Genomic DNA, 19,580 nt, shown 5'->3' with positions numbered 1-19,580 from the left:
TGGTGTGGACGCGCACACTGTCCGCGTCGCGGCTGGGGCACTGTTTGTGGCGGAATGTGTGCCCTGCGCGCCCGGCCGCGAGTTTACAGCGACAACGTGAATGCATGTCCGGCAGCATGCTATGAGATTCACAAGGGATGAGATCAAGCTATGTACACCTTTAGATGAGTCCGATAAGGGCGTCTCCGTCAACCACCTCCCTCTCGATCTGACTCGGCGACGATGGCGAAGCAGCCTGGTGAGAGTTGAGGCGGTTAGTGGGTGGTGGCGAGGGAGGGAGAGCTGGCTTAATGTCGTGAGGATTGGGGGGAGCAGGCATGATTGCGCTGAGCCTGCGTGTGTTACCCCGAGTCATGTGCACTCGCTGCCAGCCCGTGGGCGAGGCGGCGCGAGGGTAGTCTTCGGTCGTTTCATTGGGTTGTTCGACAACAGTGGGCAAGCTAGGTGGAGGAGAGGCATGCGCGGCGGTGCGTGTGTTGGGACGACTGGCCTTGCGGACGGGTGCGCCCTCGGGGCCTGGGGCCTTGCGCTTCTTGCTTTTCGGAGGAGCCGAGCTGGTGGAGCTGGTGGACTGAACAACGGCAGCGAGGGCGGAATCACTGGAAGCTTGGACTCGGAGCTCCTTGCTTGCCTTTTTGGTCTTGGAACGAGCCGCCTTGGTGGCGGTGGCTGTGGTTGGGGCTGCAGCAGCAGGATCGACGACTGGGCCAAAGACATCGTGGCCAGCTACTGCTGCCACGTCCTTGGCAACTGCCTTGGTCGCCTTTGCAGTCTGACCAGAGGCTTTGGCCTTGGAGCAAGATTTGACCTTGGTAGGCTGTGTTTCCTTCGGGGGAGCTGATGTTTCAAGTAGTTGAACAATGCTGCCTGTCGCGGAAGTGGCCAGTGGTGCGATTTGGATTGACTCCGCAGCGTCTGCTGCGCTGGCTGGGTTGGTGGCCCGAGTTGGGGCAGTATGAGGGTGTGGGTGATGAGTGTAGAGGGTTTCCACCACTGGCTCCTCTGGCTGTGGAGAGGGGGTAGTGGTCTTCCGAGAAGAATTAGTCGAAGGTTGAGGAGGGGGACCACCAAGCCTGTCGTGGGCGTATAACGTCTCAGTGGAGAAGCGCTCCGGTTGCGGGCCATGGATAACGGGAGGATGGACAATCGTGTACGGGCGGAGCATTTGGCCACCAGATCCCTCAGGCTGCAGTGGTAGAGAGCGCATAGGACCAGAAGGTGGAGGGGTCGGGTGGATGTAAGTTTGGGCTGGAGAAAACCCGTGGCGCTGTGAGAATGATGGAAAGTTGTTGGGCGTAACTGATGGCCCAGTAATGGGCATGGTGAAGCCGTTGTATGAAGGCTGGAACATGGAAATGCCACTGGAGAAAGCGTTGTTGAAAGCTCGAGAAGAATCTTCTCTCCTGGATTGCTCTAAACGTGCAGCTTCAGACCTTTGAGCATCTTGACGGAGGAGAATAGCCGAGTTGGCGAGCTGCGTGAAACGCGATTGTGTTGCGTCCATAACGGCACTGTCGCAGCGGAAAGTGACCATGTTGTCCGAAAGACCCTTCATTGTTTCCATCAACTCCGCAGGAGAGGGGGTTGCGTCCAGTCGCTTTTCCATGGCGGCCAAACGGGTCTCGATGCGGGACAGGACATCGGTCAAGTCGGGCTGTTGCGGTGTCGCAACTGACACGACTGGCTCTTGGACTTTGTCAAATTTATGGTGGAGGAGCTCCATGCTTCGGTGGAAGACTGCAACGGATTGAAGGGCCTCTGGGAGGTGCTGGATTCCTTGGATGGCGGTCTTAAGCTCATCGACCGGGCGGAGTGAAGCGACGAGGTGCTCAATGAGTGGTGTGGTCGCCTGTCGGTTAGCCTTTCTTGGGAACCCAATAACCAACCTTATCACCTGGAGGAAGCAGCGGTTGAGGTCTCGTTGCTAGTCCCAGCTCATTGATCTTCTCCGCAACGAGTTGGGCGGTGGCTTCAGGAATGGGAGTGACCATCTCGCGGACCGCGCCGGTGATGTTGACAAAGAAATCCTGTAGGGCGTGTGTGACTGGTGAATGAGTGCCCGAACATGAACTTGCTACCCACAGATGTCGCGGATTTCCTCTTTGGCTTCCTCTCTTGTTGGCAGAGCCTGAACACCCACGCGGACGCCGTGCAGTAAATCTCCATAGCCCCGGACGTCATCAGTCAGCTGGAGGACGCGAGACTCGAGCTCTGGTGGGTCAGACGTGGAGACGTGACGAATGCGAAGCGACCTACGGGACACGGCTGCCATGACCTTTTCAGAAACCGGAACCTTGACCGGCTGGCTTGTGTTGCGGTGGGCGCTCGTCGTGCTTGAGGCGCTTTGAGTAGCTGGGACGAGGACAGCGCCACTGTTGTTTGTAGTGCTTGGTGCGGCATTGCGGTCACCACTGCCGGACGGGGTGGGTGGCGGGCCACTCATGGCCTGAGGAAAGCCAGAAAGCTCCAGGCCGGGGCGGTACGACTCATTGAGGTACGGGCGTTCGTCCTGTGACTCTTGGGTGTAGTAACCCTGTGGATTGCCCTCGTAATAGGTAGCTTGTTGCTGAGACTGAGAGTCAGGGAAGGGAGAAGGCGAGTTTCTAAAGCCCAGCAGTTGCGAATGGTGCGGGTGGTGAGCGTGGTGGTGGGCGTGGGCTAGCTCAACGTCGCGCTGCGGGTGTGGCTGGTACAGCGGGTTGTTGTTGTTGGGGTGAAGCTGTGTGGATGGGATGCGCGGAGGAGGAGTTGGTGGATGATTACTCTGGTTGACCTGTGGGGCCACAGGAAACTTGTTTGACTGGGTTGGAGCAGGCGCAGGCGCAAGTGGACGATACGCCCGAGTACCCGGAGGACGGGCTGCGACGGCCGTTGCCGTGCGCGGCGGTGGGGGATTCATGTGTGGGTGGATGGATGCAAGTGAGTGGAAATGGATGAGGAAGTTGGTGGATGAGAGATGGGTCGGAGTGAAGAAGGAAGAGGCAGCAAGACCGCCTGTGTTTGAAGGGAAGGCATGAAGGGAAGGCGAGGAAGGAAGGCAAAGAGGGAAGGCAAGGAGGGAAGACAAGCGAGGTGGCACAACCACACGCCGACACTTATCCCATTCCGGAGCCCTTGTCAATGTATCCCTGGCAAAGCATGGTGGATATTAAGAGTGTAGAGTGAGTGTGTGTGTGTGTTGCGCTGAGAAGTTAGTCGACGATGCGCATCCATGTCGCTTGCGCCCTCAGCCCGGACAGATGGGTTACCACGGAAAGAAAAACAACGGCCAGCACCTCCACACTGCTAATCCTCCGCGCTGCAAGCAATAACGTCTAGTTAATCGTAGCAGATGCATGGTGTTCGTAGTCTCGTCACTTGTCATTCCCCATTGATACCATCCCTTCCATTGTGCGACACCGTGGCACTATTAGCCACCGAGGCGGTAGCCGCCAGAGCTGACGGTTTGGTTGGTGGTGGGCGGATCGTTGGTGGCGTGTCCTCGCCTCCATTACGCTCCTGTGCCGTTGGTGTCGAGGGTCCGCTGCTGGATCCTGCATACAACGCTGCCCACGGTCGATGTGGGGGGCTACCAAGCGGGCTCGAATCGCTAGGAGACAGGGGGTCGAGGGGATCCATCGGCACCGGTGCGGTGGGCACGCGAGACGGTGTCAAGTCATTGACAGTCAGGCCACGAGACCTGCGAAGACCTGACGTGCGCGACGGCTCGGGACCAGGCGACGAGCGGGCACGACGGCGCGTGTCGGCCTCGACGTCATTGTCGTCCTCGTCGGGTTCATCGTCCTTGCAATCCTCGTCGTTACAGGCTTCTCCTTTCTCCTTGAGAAAAGCGTACGCGTAGCTCCCCTTCTCAAGGTGAGTGAGACGTGGGAGGGTATGCGGTCCGAGCTCAACATCGAACAGATCGAGAATGAACCGCCTCACAGGAGCCTGGAAGTGGTTGGTCGAGACGGCTCGCATTGCGCGATGGAACAGGGTTGTACTCGAGAACATGCGTGGGTGGCGATTGCGCACACGTTTGAGATTGTTCATCGCTCCGGCCGCCAGGACGTAGTTGCTCAGGTTGGAGATCATGTGCATGACGTCGCCCTCGAGACCACTCAGAGCTGGCAGGGGCGGGACACCAGAGTCAACATTGTGTCGTGACCATGGCTCGATGTAGGCGAAGCGGCTAATGTCGTTGGGGAGACACAAGCCCGTGGTCTGTCCAAGCGGCGTACGAGTCGACACCCATCCATATTCCTCGAGGATCTCGGCGCCCATTTGAGTTGACGAGATGAGGCCAATGACAAAGAAACAGGTTCCTTTCATTGTGAGAATGGGCGACTGTTCGGCAATTTCAATAATAACCTCGATAATCTCCTCATCCTCGAGGAACGCGAGGCCACCTTCCGTGGAGCCAATGTGACCCTGTTTTGTCAGTTCACATCCTCAACAAAGAAACTAACCATGGTCCAAAGAGCGGCCTTGACAGAGGTCAAGACCTGTGGGTCTGACGCCTCCATACCGTGGAGCCTGATGATCTCGGCGAATTCGGGCACAAGACCCTTCTCACGGAGGTACTGGCAACCTTCATAGGTCTTGCACAGCTCGCCAAAGAAGTGCGTTGGGGCTGTACCCTCGTACGCCCAAAACTCCTCGTGATGCTCCTTTGCGAACGGACGGATGGTCTTGGACACAAATGTCTCGACTTCGATCACGTAGAGCATGTTCTGTTCCTGCCTGTCAGCTTTGCATTAAACAAGGTCAAGCTCACAGTCAACCAGCTCTCAAGCTCGTAGTCGATGTACTGAGCATTGAGGAGGTACATGAAACCGGCAGAGGTGGACATGAACCTGTAGGGTCAGCTCAGAGCTGTGCATAAACCCACCTCAGGTAGAGATTAGCACCAATGTCGCCCAAGTGCTCCAGCGTGGGGCGGAGGTAGACGACCTTTTCGAGGTTTGCAGGATCATGGCAAGCCTCCTCCAGGTACATGACGGCAATCTCGCACACGTCCATGGCGGGATCGTACAACTGGGTGATAAGGAGCTGGAGTGCCCAGTCCGTGAGGTCGGGTGCGTCATGCAGGAGACGGCCCAGGTGGTGTGTTGCGAAAAGGCGAGTCTCCATGTAGCTCGAGGTGAGCGCCTTGGAGAGCACGATGCGCTGGTGCGCATCGATCGAGTAGTCAAAGCACTCGATGATGAGCTTGATGATATCATCGCGGCTGCGCAGCTCGCACAAATGGTAGAAGCTGGTAAAGAACTTGAACTTTTCGAGTAGTCTGGTGTCAGCTCTGCATGTCTTATCAGCAGCTCACTGGATACCCTTCTGGTGTTTCGTAAGGGTACCAATCATCTCAAAGTAGCCATATGTGAGGGTGTTCTCGAGGCGGTCACGGGCGAGCACGGGCGACGCGCTGGGCTGGCCTGCATACTGATCCAGCTCGGATAAGCACTCGACCATTTGACGCAGCAGCTTGTCCTCAGCGAGGAACCGCTGGCCCTCGGGGTTGACAAGCATCGTGGTGAGTAGCGCACAAGCGAGGCGAACCCATTTATGGTTTGGCTGTTCTGGGTCAGCATCCGAATAAGACGCGGTTACCCACCCTTGTGCGGATCATGCTGCTGAAGCGGTTGTTATACGGGTGGAGGAAGGAGAAGATGCGGCGGATGAACTTGGTGGCCTTGATGACCTCGTCCAGACGCTTGGGGTTGAGTAAAGGGCCCTGCAGTAGTTCCATGATCACGTCGTAGTTCCACTTGGTGTGGTCGCGAGATACTAACACCTGCTGGGTCAGTCATTGCTTCGAGCGAAAGTACCAACCCCCGAGTCGTTAATCATCTGACCAAATGCCTTGTCGTCCATTTGCAGACCTAAACGCAGCTTCACCTGCTGGACTTGGCGCTGGCTACGCTGAAGCGACTCCTGCACCGCGTTACGAGTTCTACTACGTCAGCCGATGTCCAACGCAGAATCACGTACGCCATAGGCCCATGTGGTTGCCCAATCGCCTGACCGCGTTTGCGGTTGTTGCGGAACAAACTATCGATAGATGACAAGGCCGAGAGTGCGGAATTACGGTCGCCCGGCTTGGAGAAGTCGGTTACACCAGTGAAGAGCCGAGGGAGAGCTTGGATTTGGGCCGCATACTGCAGTGGCAGGGTGTGGTTTGCGAGCTGCAGAATCTCGCCCAGGAGAAGGGTCGCCTTGCGTCTAACGGTTTCAGTACACGCCTCGTCTTGGATGAGCATGACCAGAGCCTGATATTGGGTTAGCTCCATCCCAACCGATCCGAACCCACCTCGAGAAGACCCGCTTCAATAAAGACTGCGAGAAGGAACGCCACATAGTTGTCCACAATGCTCAGTCGAGACGGCATCTCGTCCTCGTCGGTGTTCTCCTGGAGCTGGGTGGTGGCGTCAAACGTTCGGTTGTAGACTGTCAGTCGACGGCCGTCGAGGAACGCGCTAGTCCAGGATGGTGCCTTGATGCGGAAGGCCGAGAAGAAGAGATCCAGCAAGGCGTTGCGCATCTCGCCCATGGGGACGTGGAGCGACGAGATGAGACTCTTGACGGCCCGGCATTCGTCCATACACATGTAGATCAACCCGGACCAAGAGCCGAGCAGCATACCGACATTGCGTACACACGTATCGAGCTTGTCCAGGTGCCGCTGCATCTGGCGAGAAGGGATCTTGCCATACTCTTCTGTCAAGCCGACAAGGACAGTCTCAAAGTCGGAACCTGGGATGAGGAGCTCGCGGGTATGTGGCTTGTTGACGAGGAAGGTCAGACAACCAGTCATGCCTAAACCGAGCTCGAAGGGGCCGTCCTTGAACGCATTGAGAACGACGCGAAAGGCATCGGCACGGAGGAGACACTCCAGATCGAGAAGCGCAACTTCCACCAGTGTCTCCAAGCAGACAGTGTGCATTGCGTCGTCGGGGTTCTCGGCTGCGCTCACTATCGCGCGCACCAGCCCCGGTCGGAGGGGCACGCGGTGAGTGAGAAGCTCAGCCACAGGGTCTGGGGGCGCGTCGGGGTTTGGATCACGAAGACACTCCATGTCTCTTGGGGTGGGTGGTGGAAGGACAATGACGTCGCGTAGCAGTCGCAATGCAGCCTCCCGCTCGTGAACGGCTTTAGCATCACGCGTGAACGTCCTGGTCGTTAGCCATGAAGCCGCTCAGGATCTTCCACTGCGCATCTCTCAGGTGCAGTCTCGCTCCACACTCACCGAATGATGACCCACTCCACCCCCGCGTTGATCATTCGTCCCCATGTCCTCCTCAGAACCATGTACCGGAGCAGTCGGTACCCTGCTGTACGCTGACGACTTGTCGCCGAGTCGGCGAGGAATGGAAGCGTGCACTGGAGCACTTCGTGTGTGTCAACGTGCTTGAGCAACGAGGGCGACTTTTTGAATGCGTCCGCAAGGCGGGTCATGGCATCCCACGCTTCTTCGTCGTCGTCGTCGCCGACCTCCGTTTCCCGCTCTTTCCCCTTGCCATTGCCATTGCTGGTCGTGGCTCGGCCTAGATCACGTAGACGCGACAATGTAGCTCCAACCGTACCACGGAGAGCGACCACGCTCTCGTCGTCGTCGCTGTCGCTTGCCTCCGGATCGAGGAAGCGCGCTCCTGCGTGAGTCCGGTCGGCGGGAGATGGGGACGGCGAGTCGCTCTGTTGTCCTGACAAGTGCGACGCATGCGACGTGCGCGATGGTGTGGAGTGCGGCGACCGGTCAGAGTCTGGGCCACGCCGCCTTCCAATGCCCAGACCAGTGGATAGGAGTGTGGACGTGGTGGACGTCGAGAGGCCAGAGCTGGCGCCGAAACCGTTCAGTCGCGCTGGCCTGCGCCGCCGTTGTGGATTCTGTGAGCCTGCCGGGGTCAGTGCACTGGAGATAACATGCCACTCACTTCCACCTCGCAATTTCTCCAGCTTGGCTTCCAACACCTTGATGTGCTCGTTGGCAGCTTCCAGCTGTGCTGTGATGCGCGCCTTGACTTGTGCACCATCTCCGCGCTTCTCGATGACCTGCGGTTGTCAGCTACAGCGGAGATGAGAGAGCTCACGTCAAGCATCTTCTCAGCTCCATAGTGTACACGTCGCTCGATAGCGAGTTTCTGCATGAGCGACTCGACCTGCAAAGTGTCAGCTCATCGTGAATCGCTGTTCGGTCGCACATCGCCGAGAGGCGATGACACCGCCCAACGTACAGTCTCCCCGCCATAGTCCGCGTTGTCGTCCTCTGCGAACCCTGTGCTGACACTAGAGCTGAGGTGCTCTATGCTCGGGCGCGCAGGGCTCCCCCGTGCGTTGAACGCCATTGCGTGTGGGTAGTTGTAGTTGTTGCAAGGTTGTGCGGGGTAGGTCGTCATTACAACGTCCGCATGATGCCCGCCCAGGTGAGGACGCGTGGGGTGATTACGTAAATAAATTCCGGGGCAACATAGTGGCGGCGGCCGGCACAAATAAACCGAGGGGGGCAGAAACAACAATGCAGAAAAAACAACTACGATATGCACATGCACTAAGGATACGAGTCTGGCGAATCGGGATGTAACCAGTGCTTGGACTGGTTTCTTGTAAGTCCCAAAGCGCGGTGAGGTTTGGGATGCTTGATGGAAGGGTCTGGGAGTGGTTTGTCGTAAGGTGACGTGATGGTCTGGGGCTGATGCTGTGGGGTTTGGCGTGTCTGAGGCTGCGGTGGGGGATCACGGAGGAGAGAAGGAGGGGGTTTCTTGCGCAGGACCTTCTTGCTGTTCCGTGCTGCTCGGTACGCAGCCACCTTGTTCGCTGTGCTGGCAGGACCACGGAAATTTGAGCCCGAGGACGTATCTTCTGATGGGGCCCGAGAGGCGAGTGGTCTCCACGACCCACCAGCGTAAACGCTCGCACCGGGGCCGGGGGAACGAAGCATATCGATGGAGTCTGCTGGAGCAACAACACTGTGGTCTCCAGAGCCGATAGTCTCGGTCGCAGCATGTCCCCAAGGGGCCGCGTCCGGCGGTAGTGGAGGGTCGATAGGAGACGACATTTCGGTGTGGGCGCCGCTAGTGTTCGGGGTTTTGAACCGAAACCATGGAACACGCTCTTGACTGACGCCTGCCTGCTCTGCGATTTTGCGCTTCAACGAAGCAAATCTTGACTCTTGCTGTTCCTTTGCTGTCTGCTGGCGCGGGAGAGCGGTGTCTACTGAATACTCGGTGGGTGGACGGGTTGGGAGAGGCTTGTCATATACGGGTTGCCGTTTGGGAGACTCAACCTGAGGGACAATGTTGTACACTGGTGAAGCTATCGGTCTCTCGAACGGCCCGGACCCCTTCCAGTATGGTTCCTTTTGTGGGACTTGTGGGACTTGTGGGACTTGTGCGTATACCTGACCAGCACCGACGTCGTACATTGGTGCAGCAGGTGCTCCGTACATGGGTCGGGGGCCGCGGACGTTTGGTATTGCCCCATAGAGGTGCTCTTGCCCGACAGGATACGCAGTGCCAGGATAGACATTGGGGTAGCTGTTGACTTGAGACATGAGCGGCATCATGCGCTGTCGTGCAGGCGTTAACATTTTGCTGCATGGTGGCTCGCGCAGTCCACGGAGTTGCCAAAAGTACCGGTTCCGCTGGCGGTACGGGTTGAGCGGGTGGTCGGGGTTCTCTTGAAGGAACTGTTGGCGTTCAAATGGTCTCATAAGGTCGTATGCAAGGACCTGATTGTTAGCTCATATGCACGAACCGTAAAGCTCACCTCTCGCTGCGCTCTGTGCCTGCTCCGCACCCAGAAGATTGTTAGAATGATGAGGATGACACCAAGGCCGGCTGCCATAAAGCCCAGGCCAATGGCAAGACCTTGGCGTTTGGTAGTCTTCTGGACGTCGAACGGTGGGTCTGAAGGCAGGGCGGTCGACACGGAGTTCCAGATTGTATTCAAAGCGGTCGGAGAGACGGGCTCAAGACCGGTTGAGTATGCCTTTACCGAGATGCTCTGTGTAGCAAAGAACGAAATGTCGGAAACGATGGGGTATCCGCACATGTTGTTTTCCTGGGCAAGCGTTAGCTTCCTCCACGTTGACGCACTTACGACTGTTGGTTGGACCCATGTTTCGTTAATGACGTACATGTACCATCCAGGCTTGTCAAACTTGAAACCATACGAATACGACCAGTTGTCGACCACCTGGGCCGCGCATAATGACGACGATAGCAAAGGGTATGCGCTCGAGTTGGTGGGGTCGGTCGTTCCGGTAACAGGGAACAGGTCGACCTGTGCACTAGTGTGAGCGCCACGCCAAAGGTCAAATGAATTCTAAGGGGTAAACAAACCCAAACGTACAGTGAGGTTTGGCATGATGAGCATGGGCTCAATGGTTCTTAACCAGCCTCCTGCGTAGGCTCCTGGGCGGGGACCGGGCTCAACCCACCCAAAGGTATAGTCGAGGCCTGAATGTGAGTTGGTACTTCTCAGAGCAGAGCGGAGAATGGTACTCACCGACATACACGTCCTTGTAGGGATTGGGCATGATGAGACCCATGGTTTTGGCGACAGGAATGGTAGACCATGCTGTTAGAACCGAGCCATCTGCGGTGGTTGTCACGGTGCTAGAGGAGGCGACAGTGGTGGACGTCGCAGCGGTGACGGCCAGTGTCCTCGTGGCCTTGTACTCTCCCAACGATTCCGATGTTGTTTCCCTGCGACGGTGCGAAGGGGCGAGTCGAGGCGGTAATGGTGTAGGAGTGGGTGTTGGGGAAGGCGTGTGAATTGGTGGTGGTGGATTCATGAGGACACCCGCGGCCACATGGCCAGCAAGGAGGAGGAGTGCGAGCATGTGCGATGGTTGAGAGTGAACAAGAGGTGATGTTGAGGAACAAACATTGCGCCGAAAGATGGCCGGTCATGTTCACGATCCCCCCGTCATCACCCAGGAGGCCGCACAGACCGCCTCACATGGCCGCCACAACGCCACATGAGTGCTCTGTCCCTTGACATCCTACATTACATAATGTGTTCTAATCACAACCTAATCTCGGAATTGATCCGGGTAAATTTCATAATCGGATTTGGAGTCCCGGGACACTGACGTCACGGCGGTGTGACCCCACATGTGTGGTGCGTGCGTTACCGACACGCACTACGCACTACTTGGGACCTCCCACCACCTCATCCCTCGCAACAGACGTCAGACAGACGGCGCGCGTCGCTGGAGTTCTCTTCTGTTCTCCCACATTCTCTTCCCTGCCTATCAACCCACAGGTCATCACCAACATGGCTTTCTTTGACGGAATCCACATCAAGGTAAAACCCCTTACTGTGACAGCGATGTTGACTGATTTCCGCAGCTCCTCAACATCTTCGTCTTCATTGTCACCCTCGGTGCCAATGTCTACGCGGTGGCGGGGCCCAAGGACACATACGGTTCTCCCAATGTGGGTAGATATATGTGTTTGCCACCTCCCCAAGCTCACCCACTGACCCGTCCACAGGAGACCTATGTGACTCCCTCGGCATACGCCTTTTGGATCTGGACGCTGATCCATTTCCTGCTCTTGCTCATGATGTTCTTCCAGTTCACGACGCCCGGCAAGGCCATCATCATCGACGCCATTGCTTACCGCTTTGCTATCCTCGGCTGCCTCAACTCCATCTACATCTTCCTTTGGGCTCGCGGCTGGTACATCTCGGCGTTCGTGTTCTCGCTCCTCGTCGCCGCTAGCGTGAGCCAGATCTACTACATCATCAACAACGAACACACCTCGTATGATGGCCTTGGCACGGAGCTCTTTGTTCACCTCCCCTTCTCGCTTTACCACGGCTGTGAGTGTTTTGGTTGTCATGGACTATGACATAATGGTCTGACGCGTCCTCATCCCACAGGGACTATCGTTCTCATTGTCATCTCCCTCTTCCAGGCCTTTGGCGTCAACGCCGACATTGAGAAGGCCGGTATCTGGACCAAGATCTTTGTGTTCCTCGCGTTTGTGTTCCTCGAGTCCACGGCTGCCGGATATGCCTTTGCCACCTCTCAGGGTGACCCCGCTGGTGCCGCCGTCATCGCCTGGGCCCTCTTCTCGATCTGTAAGCCGTCTTCCGCAGATCTCCCGTGTGTCACTAACACTGCCATAGTCATCCACCAGGAAGTTCCCTTCATCCGCTGGTCCGCGTTCGTCTTCTTTATCCTGTCGCTCTTCGCCGTCATCAAGGCCCTCTACTCGTCCTACCGTGGCGGTGGCGGTATCCTCCACGATGAGGAGCGTGCCCCCCTCATCCCGGGCACCGAGTAAAGAGCCAGGCGGTAGGCTACAAGACGTACATCACAAGCGTGCTTTGTTACTCTCGCAAGCATACGACTACTACAACCGCGACGTCCCTCGACGAGAATGTACCCTCAGGAGGAAGGAAAGAAGAAAGGGAGGGAGGTGTACCCGTGACGAAGCCGAGAGTAATATCGATCAACGACGCAGACGAGGCGATAATGACTATGAATCGAGTTCAGACTTTGAGTCGCGCTGGCGGGCACTGCGGCGCGAGCCCTGGCTGACGGGCTTGCTCTCCTTTGCAGTCTTCTTAGGCGCGGGTTCTTTCTCTGTCGCAGTTTTCTTCTCCGTCGCGGTCTTCTTCTCCTTGGTGGCAGCCTTGGCCTTCTTGGGCGGCGCAGGCTCGTCCTCGCTGTCATCGTCCTTTACGCGCTTGACTGAAGTCTTCTTCTTGGACGCCTTGGCGTCGGCCACGAAGCCTCCCTTGTCACCGAGAGCCACAATGGCGGCGTACGCGTCTTCCTCGACGGGTTGAACACCTGTTATGGGTCAGTGACGCTCTCGTTTGCCTTTCTACCCACTCAGTCTTCCCCGGTTCACCAGGGCCATGGACTGGATAGCCTTCAGTCCGTCATCGCCGATATACTCAATACCCTTGGGCGGGGCACTGGCCCCAATGAGGGACTTGACAAACGACAAGGTGACGGGGTTGGAGAGGCGACGGATGAACTTGACCGAGACCATGTACCATGTGGGGTTGTCTTGGGAGGACTTGGGGTCAAAGTACGGGTGGGACGGGTCCCAGGCGGTGTCTGAGAGTTAGAGGGTAGACGTGGTGAGATGGGGGCATACAATCGGGGTAGCCTTCCTTTGCGACTTCAGCAATGGCAAATACGCCTGATATGGTCAGCTCATCTCATCTTGGGTATAGCTTACCAGGGACCTTGGTGTTCGAGTGGTAGAAGAGCACCTGCTGGGTCAGAGGAGGTGGGGACTAATTGACCCACCTTGTCTCCAAGCTTCATCTTCTCCTTCATAATGTTCTTGGCCTCATGGCTACGAACACCTAAAAATCAGATTGTGCCCAAGACATAGTCATGTCGAGTTGCTCACCGTCCCATGGAGAGGTTCTGCCCTGTCAGCGGCTGTTTCAGAGGGGGTCGAGGACAGGACACTCACCCAAGCTCTTCAAAGTCGTCCACCGAGAACTGTCGTGAGCTACTAGCGTCTACAGCCTGGGTAACTCACCTTGACGTCCTTTCCCTTCACTATGCGACTGTCTGGCTCTGCTTTCATGAGCCACGGCATGTTGGGTAGAGAGAGGTTGGTGGTGTCAAGAAGACGTCATGCTTCAGTCATCCAGTCATGGTCTGTCACCAAAACACAAACAACCGGCCAACTTTCCCACGGTCGATGGACCTGAGGCCTCCACTCAAGATTTCCAGTCTGCACATCCACACTGTGCCGTTTCCTCATAACCCCCCAACCACATCCCTCCTCGACCAACCATGGAGGGCCTCAAGCGCAAGCACGTCGTATTCGAGGGACAGGTGGACGGCCCGCCATACGACGAGCAGCCTGCGGCCGAGCAGGCGGCGACCGCCATTCCCGGCCTGCATCCCAGTCGTGCTCAGGTCGTCGACTGGGTCCAACCTGCCAAGAAGCCCAAGGTAAGTGTAGTCTGGTGTCGATAAGAAGGGTCTAACCAGTCCAGCAAGCAAACAAGACCAAGTCGGACAAGAAGAAAAAGTACCTCGCCAAGAAGCAGCGCAACCAGCGTGCGAAGAAGGTCGCTGCCAAGGCTTCCAAGCCGAAGAACAGCACCTGGGACGGCGACGAGGATGGCGAGAGCGACAGCGACGACAGCGACGATGATGAGGAAGAGGGAGCAAAGGCCGGCCCATCAACTACCACAGAGGTGGCTACGGTGAAGAAGACGGCCGAGGAGGAGGAGCGTGAGCTTCGCCAGGCGGAGAAGGCCGCCATCCGTGATGCCCGTCGCGAGGAGCGCAAGGCCAAGAGGAAAGCGGAGCGGTTGGCACGTGCGGCCAAGGAGGCTGCTCAGGCCGAAAAGGCTGCCAAGGCTGCTGCAAGGGAGGCAAGGGAGGAGGCACGGGCCGCTGGCATGGATGTTGAGGACGAGGAGGAGGTGGAAGAGGCAGAGGAGCAGGCGGAGGACGCCGAGATGGACGAGTCTGCCGACGAGAATGAAGCAGACGCCGACGAGGTCGACGCCGAGGCCGTCCCCGACCTCCCCACTCGCCTCTCTCCCTCGCCACCCCCTCTCGAGCCCTTCCCTCTCCCGCGCATGGCGCCCGCCCCCTCGGATGCCGTCCTCTCGCGCCAGGGTATGCCGTCTGGTCTCGCCGATGCCGAGTTCATCGAGCAGGACACTCGCCTGTCCGTCGCGGCTCTTGCCTCGTCTCTCGGTGCTGGTTCGGCGGGTCTTTCGGAGCGCACACAAAAGCGCCTCACCGACCTTGGTGTCGAGGAGTTCTTCGCTGTCCAGGCGGCCATGCTCCCCCACCTTCTCTCGCTCCCTCTCGTCCCCCTCCCGCACGCTCCCCTCAGCGACTACCTCGTCTCCGCGCCCACTGGTAGCGGTAAGACGCTGGCTTACGCCATCCCTGTCGTTGAGGTGCTCGCCAAGCGTGTTGTGCCCAGGTTGAGGGCTCTCATTGTGCTCCCCACGCGTGACCTCGTCGTCCAGGTTCGCGAGACCCTCGAGGCTTTGGCAAAGGGTACTGGCTTGATGGTGGGTTATAGAACCGTGAGAGGATGTGCTAAACCGTCAGATTGGAAGCGTCACTGGTCAGCACTCGTTTGCCCAAGAGCAGACCATGCTCGTTGGCGACTCTGACCCTCTGGTCGGCGGCGTCTCCAAGCTCGACATTCTCATCGCTACCCCTGGAAGGCTAATGGACCACCTGGCTAGCACGCCCAACTTTACCCTCCAGCACCTTCGTTTCCTTGTCATTGACGAGGCCGACAGGCTGTTGACCCAGAGCTTCCAGAACTGGCTCACCCAGGTGCTCTCCCACGCCGCGCCACCAGCGCGCAAGGAGGCCGCTCCCAAGGGTGTGCAGCCTTACGATGCTGTCGCACCTGCATGGACCGAGCCGCTTGGACTCGCCAGCGGCGAGTTTGAGGGCAGCGAGGGCGTTTCCTCCACGGTGAGCTTCCTTGGTCCGATTTCCAGAGCTAACAGTACAGTGCCAAAAGCTCCTGTTCTCGGCCACGCTCACCCGCGACCCGGCCAAGGTTGCGGCGCTCGACCTGTCGTCGCCACGATACTACATTGTGCAGTCGTCTGCCAACCCGCTGACCGCGGCTGCGGTCGGCTCGTCGTTTGCCCTCCCGGCCGAGCTGGGCGAGAAGATGCTCATCCTCCCGCCCGCACTCAAGCCGCTCAACCTCATCCACCTCATCCACTCGCCCCAGTTCTCCGCCACCCCGGCCCTCGTGTTCGCCAAGTCGGTCGAGGCGGCCACGCGTCTCGTCAAGCTGCTCGAGTTCTTCGAGGACGCGTACGTGGGCGCCAAAAAGGTCGTTGTGCGTGGATACACCCGCGACATGCCGCCCGCCGAGCGTAAGCGCCTCCTCACAGACTTTGCCGCTGGCAAGGTGGACGTTGTGGTGGCGTCCGACCTCGTCGCGCGTGGTATCGACTTGCCCGCTGTTGCGCACGTCATCTCGTACGACGTGCCCCTCGACATGACCAAGTACGTTCACCGTGCCGGTCGTACGGCGCGTGCCGGCCGCGAAGGTACGGCCTGGACGCTTGTGGAGAAGCAGGAGGCTATCCACTTCAAGGCCATGCTCAAGGGTGCTGGCCACGAGCAGGCCGTCAAAAAGGTCAAGGTCAAGGAGGACGAGTTGGCGGGATACCGCGAGAGTTATGACATTTCCATGCGCCGTCTGCGTGACGCGTACTCGCGTGACTAGATGCGTACGTGGGTTTAGACAGAACGTGTATATAGAGGGAGAGAGATATGTACAATGCATATTTGGGTTTTTACAATGCGCGTGGGTGTCGTGAAAAGAAGGGGTTGTCGTGTCGTGGCAAATTGGAATGGGTGCTGCTGGAGTAACACAGCTCACGGGGTAGTCTAAGCAATTCTACAAACCCGCCAACTCGCGTCCTTCGCGAATGACGTCTGCAACACCCTCGACCTGCGCGCCTTCCAACCGCTTCTCCACCGCCTTCCACACCTCTTGCACCTTCTCCACGGGCTCTTCAGCGAGCACCATGAGCCGCACGCGCTCGAGGCCCTGGGCCGCGGTCGCGCCTGCGCGCTGCTCGCTGTTATTGCCGTCCTTGGCCGACTCGGGTAGTTCGGGCAGGGCAACGCTGTCGGCCAGCTGGGACATGTCGCTAAACCGCTCCTGCAACGAGGTGACGATGGAGAGGAGCTGCGGCGTGCGCGTGTTCAAGGCCGCGATGGTATCGCCGGCAGAGAAGAGCTGGTGGTGGTGGTTGTACACGAGCGTGTGCCGGGACGACTGGAGGCGGCCAACGTCTGCAGAAACGAACGTTAGTGACTATCTAGGGTGATCGTGATCCAACGTACCCGTCGCAAGCGTCGATGTGGTCTGGAGTAGCTCGGCCAGGCTCGCCTTGCCGATAACATCCTCATAGTACTCGGCGGGCACAAAGTGCGGACTGCTCAGGTCCCTTGCCGCAGCGGCACCGCCGGGCGTGCCCCGCCGGCTCTTCTTGCCCGGTGTCGGGCTCGGCGTCGTGCTCGCCGCATGCGCGGCCATGACGGCGTCCACGCTGAGCGCCGGGGACGCCATCCCGCCCAGCCCCGAGCTCGCGGGCTCGGGGGAGCCCGGAGTCGACGATGGGCCGCCGGCTGTGTTGGCGTTCTTGAGGCCGTAAAAGTCGCGCAGCTGCTCGCGGCGTGCGCGCCGCGCCTCGGGCGTCTCCTTGCGTGTGGGGGAGAGAACGCGGTCTGGCACCGAAGAGGCACGTGGAGGGAGCGCCGAGACGGGTGTTGGTGCTGCCATGGTTGCTGGTAATGAGTGGATGACGGCCGCGACGCGTATAGATATGTGGACGACCGAGTGGAGGGACGATGGGACTGCTGGCAGGCACACACCGATGTGGGCGGCGCGCCTATCATATTTGCATCTTGTTTGTGATTGTTAATAACTGGTTAATGCGCCTATATTGCCTAGGCCTGCTGCATGCTGTTTTATTGTCCAGGCCATGACCCTCGGATAGGAGCTTTGCAGGCGGAACAGATGCTTACCGACATGCTTATAGTTGCTCATCCCCTGAGCCAGAGCGTGCTCCTATGACCCTATGACGGGCACAGCACACCGTGTTATTGTTTCGGAGTGCGGCTTGCCCGTCGGGTTTGCTCTGTCCAAAACATGCCAAGAAAGGGCGTCTTAGTCAAGAGGGTACTTCATAACAAGTCACGCCGATATGTCTTGGACAGCGAGGACGCGGGGAGCAGAGGTGGTTGAGGCGCCTGAGGGGATTAATCATGTTAACGTTCGCGTCAACGGAGCGGGTGCACTGCCTCATACGCCACTTTGGTCACCGTCAGCGTACGTCAAGCATGCCAGTTCCGATCACCCTGACACATGGGCAGCACATCATCGCTCATCTGATCATCGGGTTGCTCCTGTACTCTGAGGCTGGGATCGCTGGATCACTGTACCGGTCACCGGCCACTGGCCACTGTGTCGATGACGGCGGTGCTGATGATGTGGCGACATTGACACAACTAGCCACAGGCTGCCCAACCTGCTATTTTAATCACTGACATGGACCACATGACCACCGCCTTGGGCACTCTCTTGACGCCGTCCACCGCCCCAACAGCCGCAGGTGTCTCACAGATAACAAGCGAACAACCGGCCAGCACCTCTTTGAGATCTTTGCCATTGGTGATTGGCCATTGACCATTGGGAAGGGTCGATTATTCGCGCAGCTCAGTTCTCCTCTAGGCCTCTAGATCCAGCAGCACCGCGCTGCTCCGCGTCTGGCCACCTTGCATTTGCCACCTTCCCACTGCGCGGACACTCCAGCCCTGCGACGCCTCTGCGCCTCTGCGCCTCCTCGTGCTCTGGTCCTCCAGTACGCATAACCACTGTAAACTAATGACGGAAGGCGCGGACGCCCCAAGCACTGCCATGGATGACATGGGCACGATGAAAGACACACATATGGTTCCTAATTCCTTGCGAAGCACGGTCCAGCCCCGGCAGGACGTTGCCCTGCTGGCCTGCTGCAATCTTGTTGTGCGTTCTAGACTCCCACCGCTCCGACATTGTGACTCGGTTCCTCACGTTAAACTACAACATACCGGTGCGACGAAGGTTTCGGAAAGGACGTCGTTTGAAAACACGACTGGCCGGTCTCCGAACACTTGCGGTACCGATATGAGAAGCGAGAGCATGAGAGGAGAGAGGCCAAGTTGTTTTGCCTTCATCAACAAACGTGTCGTGCTAGGGTCGTAGATCCTGAGAGTGCCGGTTCTTTCGGGTTACATACCCAGCTAGTGCTCTGCCGCTGCCGACACAAGAGGAAAACGGGTGGCAAGGGATGGGACAGAGTATAATCCATGGCTAACTCGCGGGTTTGCGACGCGCGAGGGTAGCTGTTTGGAGCCCTTCCCGGTTGCGCGGTCCTGCCCCTCGAGTGCTCTCAGCATCTTTCGCCTCGCCGTCTTGATTGGCGCAACACGAGGATGGGGTCTCGCTGCGCGCTGCCGCGCCCCATCTGCGTTGTTTCTCCTTGGTCCTTGCCTGTTGCGCGTTGTAGAGCGATCACTAATCACTGATGAGATGTGAGTGTCACAGTGGCGCAGTGGACGGCTTGGACCCGAAGAATACCGGTGGTGATAGCCTTTTGGGGGAAGAAGAAGACGCCAGGGTGCAGGGTGGACGCTGGGGGGTTATCGCTGCGTGCCACCAGGCCACCAGCGTGCCAGCGCCATGGAGCGCGCCACCAAAAACGTGATGAGGTGTTTTTGGATGAGCCCTGTTTCCGAGACCGCCCTGTTGTGGGGCCGTTCTGTTCTGGCTGTGCAACAAGAGAACCAAAGACGTCGGGGGCGGCGGTGGACAATTGTAGTACGTACATGGGATGCAGGGAAGAGGAATGCGACTAGAAACGTCTTGGCAGTGTTGGGAGTGTGTTCGGTGTGTTGGGTGGCAACAGGCCAACAGTGCAACAGGCCAACAGGGGGTGACGGAAAGCGCCGGAAGCGTGCCTTCCTCTTGTGTACGTTTCACAGCCTCCCCCCGCCGCCGGGAGACTGCCGCACCGCTGTGCAAAACCCTCTCCACCACCCCCTGGTGCGCGACATGTCTGTGCTCTGT

The 19,580-nt window shown here is 58.2% G+C and overlaps 6 protein-coding genes across 6 annotated transcripts; 2 read left to right on the top strand and 4 right to left on the bottom strand.

Annotated features, from left to right (window-relative positions):
- Window positions 1–160: 160 nt before the first annotated feature.
- EHS24_008468 (uncharacterized protein) lies at window positions 161–8,318 on the bottom strand (the record flags this gene model as incomplete). The annotated part of the gene is made up of 17 exons (XM_028623779.1): window positions 161–1,849; window positions 1,887–2,044; window positions 2,083–2,211; window positions 2,257–2,572; window positions 3,418–4,410; window positions 4,449–4,712; window positions 4,757–4,835; window positions 4,976–5,236; window positions 5,303–5,550; window positions 5,591–5,770; window positions 5,809–5,929; window positions 5,968–6,245; window positions 6,287–7,148; window positions 7,223–7,868; window positions 7,908–8,025; window positions 8,064–8,132; window positions 8,208–8,318. The coding sequence occupies 17 exons, from the start codon at window positions 8,316–8,318 to the stop codon at window positions 161–163; spliced, it is 6,522 nt and encodes a 2,173-aa protein (XP_028475753.1).
- Window positions 8,319–8,521: 203 nt separating this feature from the next.
- EHS24_008467 (uncharacterized protein) lies at window positions 8,522–10,816 on the bottom strand (the record flags this gene model as incomplete). Its single annotated transcript, XM_028623778.1, has 5 exons — window positions 8,522–9,658; window positions 9,739–10,032; window positions 10,072–10,254; window positions 10,324–10,430; window positions 10,480–10,816. The coding sequence occupies 5 exons, from the start codon at window positions 10,814–10,816 to the stop codon at window positions 8,522–8,524; spliced, it is 2,058 nt and encodes a 685-aa protein (XP_028475752.1).
- A 437-nt stretch (window positions 10,817–11,253) lies between these two features.
- EHS24_008466 (uncharacterized protein) lies at window positions 11,254–12,269 on the top strand (the record flags this gene model as incomplete). The annotated part of the gene is made up of 5 exons (XM_028623777.1): window positions 11,254–11,283; window positions 11,328–11,414; window positions 11,472–11,802; window positions 11,863–12,063; window positions 12,112–12,269. 5 exons carry the CDS (start codon window positions 11,254–11,256, stop codon window positions 12,267–12,269), a joined length of 807 nt encoding a protein of 268 aa, XP_028475751.1.
- Window positions 12,270–12,464: 195 nt separating this feature from the next.
- On the bottom strand, window positions 12,465–13,550 carry EHS24_008465 (uncharacterized protein; the record flags this gene model as incomplete). Its single annotated transcript, XM_028623776.1, has 8 exons — window positions 12,465–12,781; window positions 12,824–13,054; window positions 13,095–13,139; window positions 13,179–13,212; window positions 13,250–13,308; window positions 13,356–13,372; window positions 13,422–13,450; window positions 13,491–13,550. The coding sequence occupies 8 exons, from the start codon at window positions 13,548–13,550 to the stop codon at window positions 12,465–12,467; spliced, it is 792 nt and encodes a 263-aa protein (XP_028475750.1).
- Window positions 13,551–13,750: 200 nt separating this feature from the next.
- On the top strand, window positions 13,751–16,187 carry DBP6 (ATP-dependent RNA helicase dbp6; the record flags this gene model as incomplete). The annotated part of the gene is made up of 4 exons (XM_028623775.1): window positions 13,751–13,912; window positions 13,957–14,997; window positions 15,038–15,415; window positions 15,456–16,187. The coding sequence occupies 4 exons, from the start codon at window positions 13,751–13,753 to the stop codon at window positions 16,185–16,187; spliced, it is 2,313 nt and encodes a 770-aa protein (XP_028475749.1).
- Window positions 16,188–16,361: 174 nt separating this feature from the next.
- Window positions 16,362–17,252, bottom strand: EHS24_008463 (uncharacterized protein; the record flags this gene model as incomplete). Its single annotated transcript, XM_028623774.1, has 2 exons — window positions 16,362–16,762; window positions 16,814–17,252. 2 exons carry the CDS (start codon window positions 17,250–17,252, stop codon window positions 16,362–16,364), a joined length of 840 nt encoding a protein of 279 aa, XP_028475748.1.
- Window positions 17,253–19,580: the final 2,328 nt, after the last annotated feature.

This window comes from Apiotrichum porosum (genome assembly GCF_003942205.1).
Source record: "Apiotrichum porosum strain DSM 27194 chromosome Unknown scaffold_7, whole genome shotgun sequence".
Lineage (NCBI taxonomy): Eukaryota > Fungi > Basidiomycota > Tremellomycetes > Trichosporonales > Trichosporonaceae > Apiotrichum > Apiotrichum porosum.
This window is presented reverse-complemented; position numbering and strand designations above follow the sequence as displayed.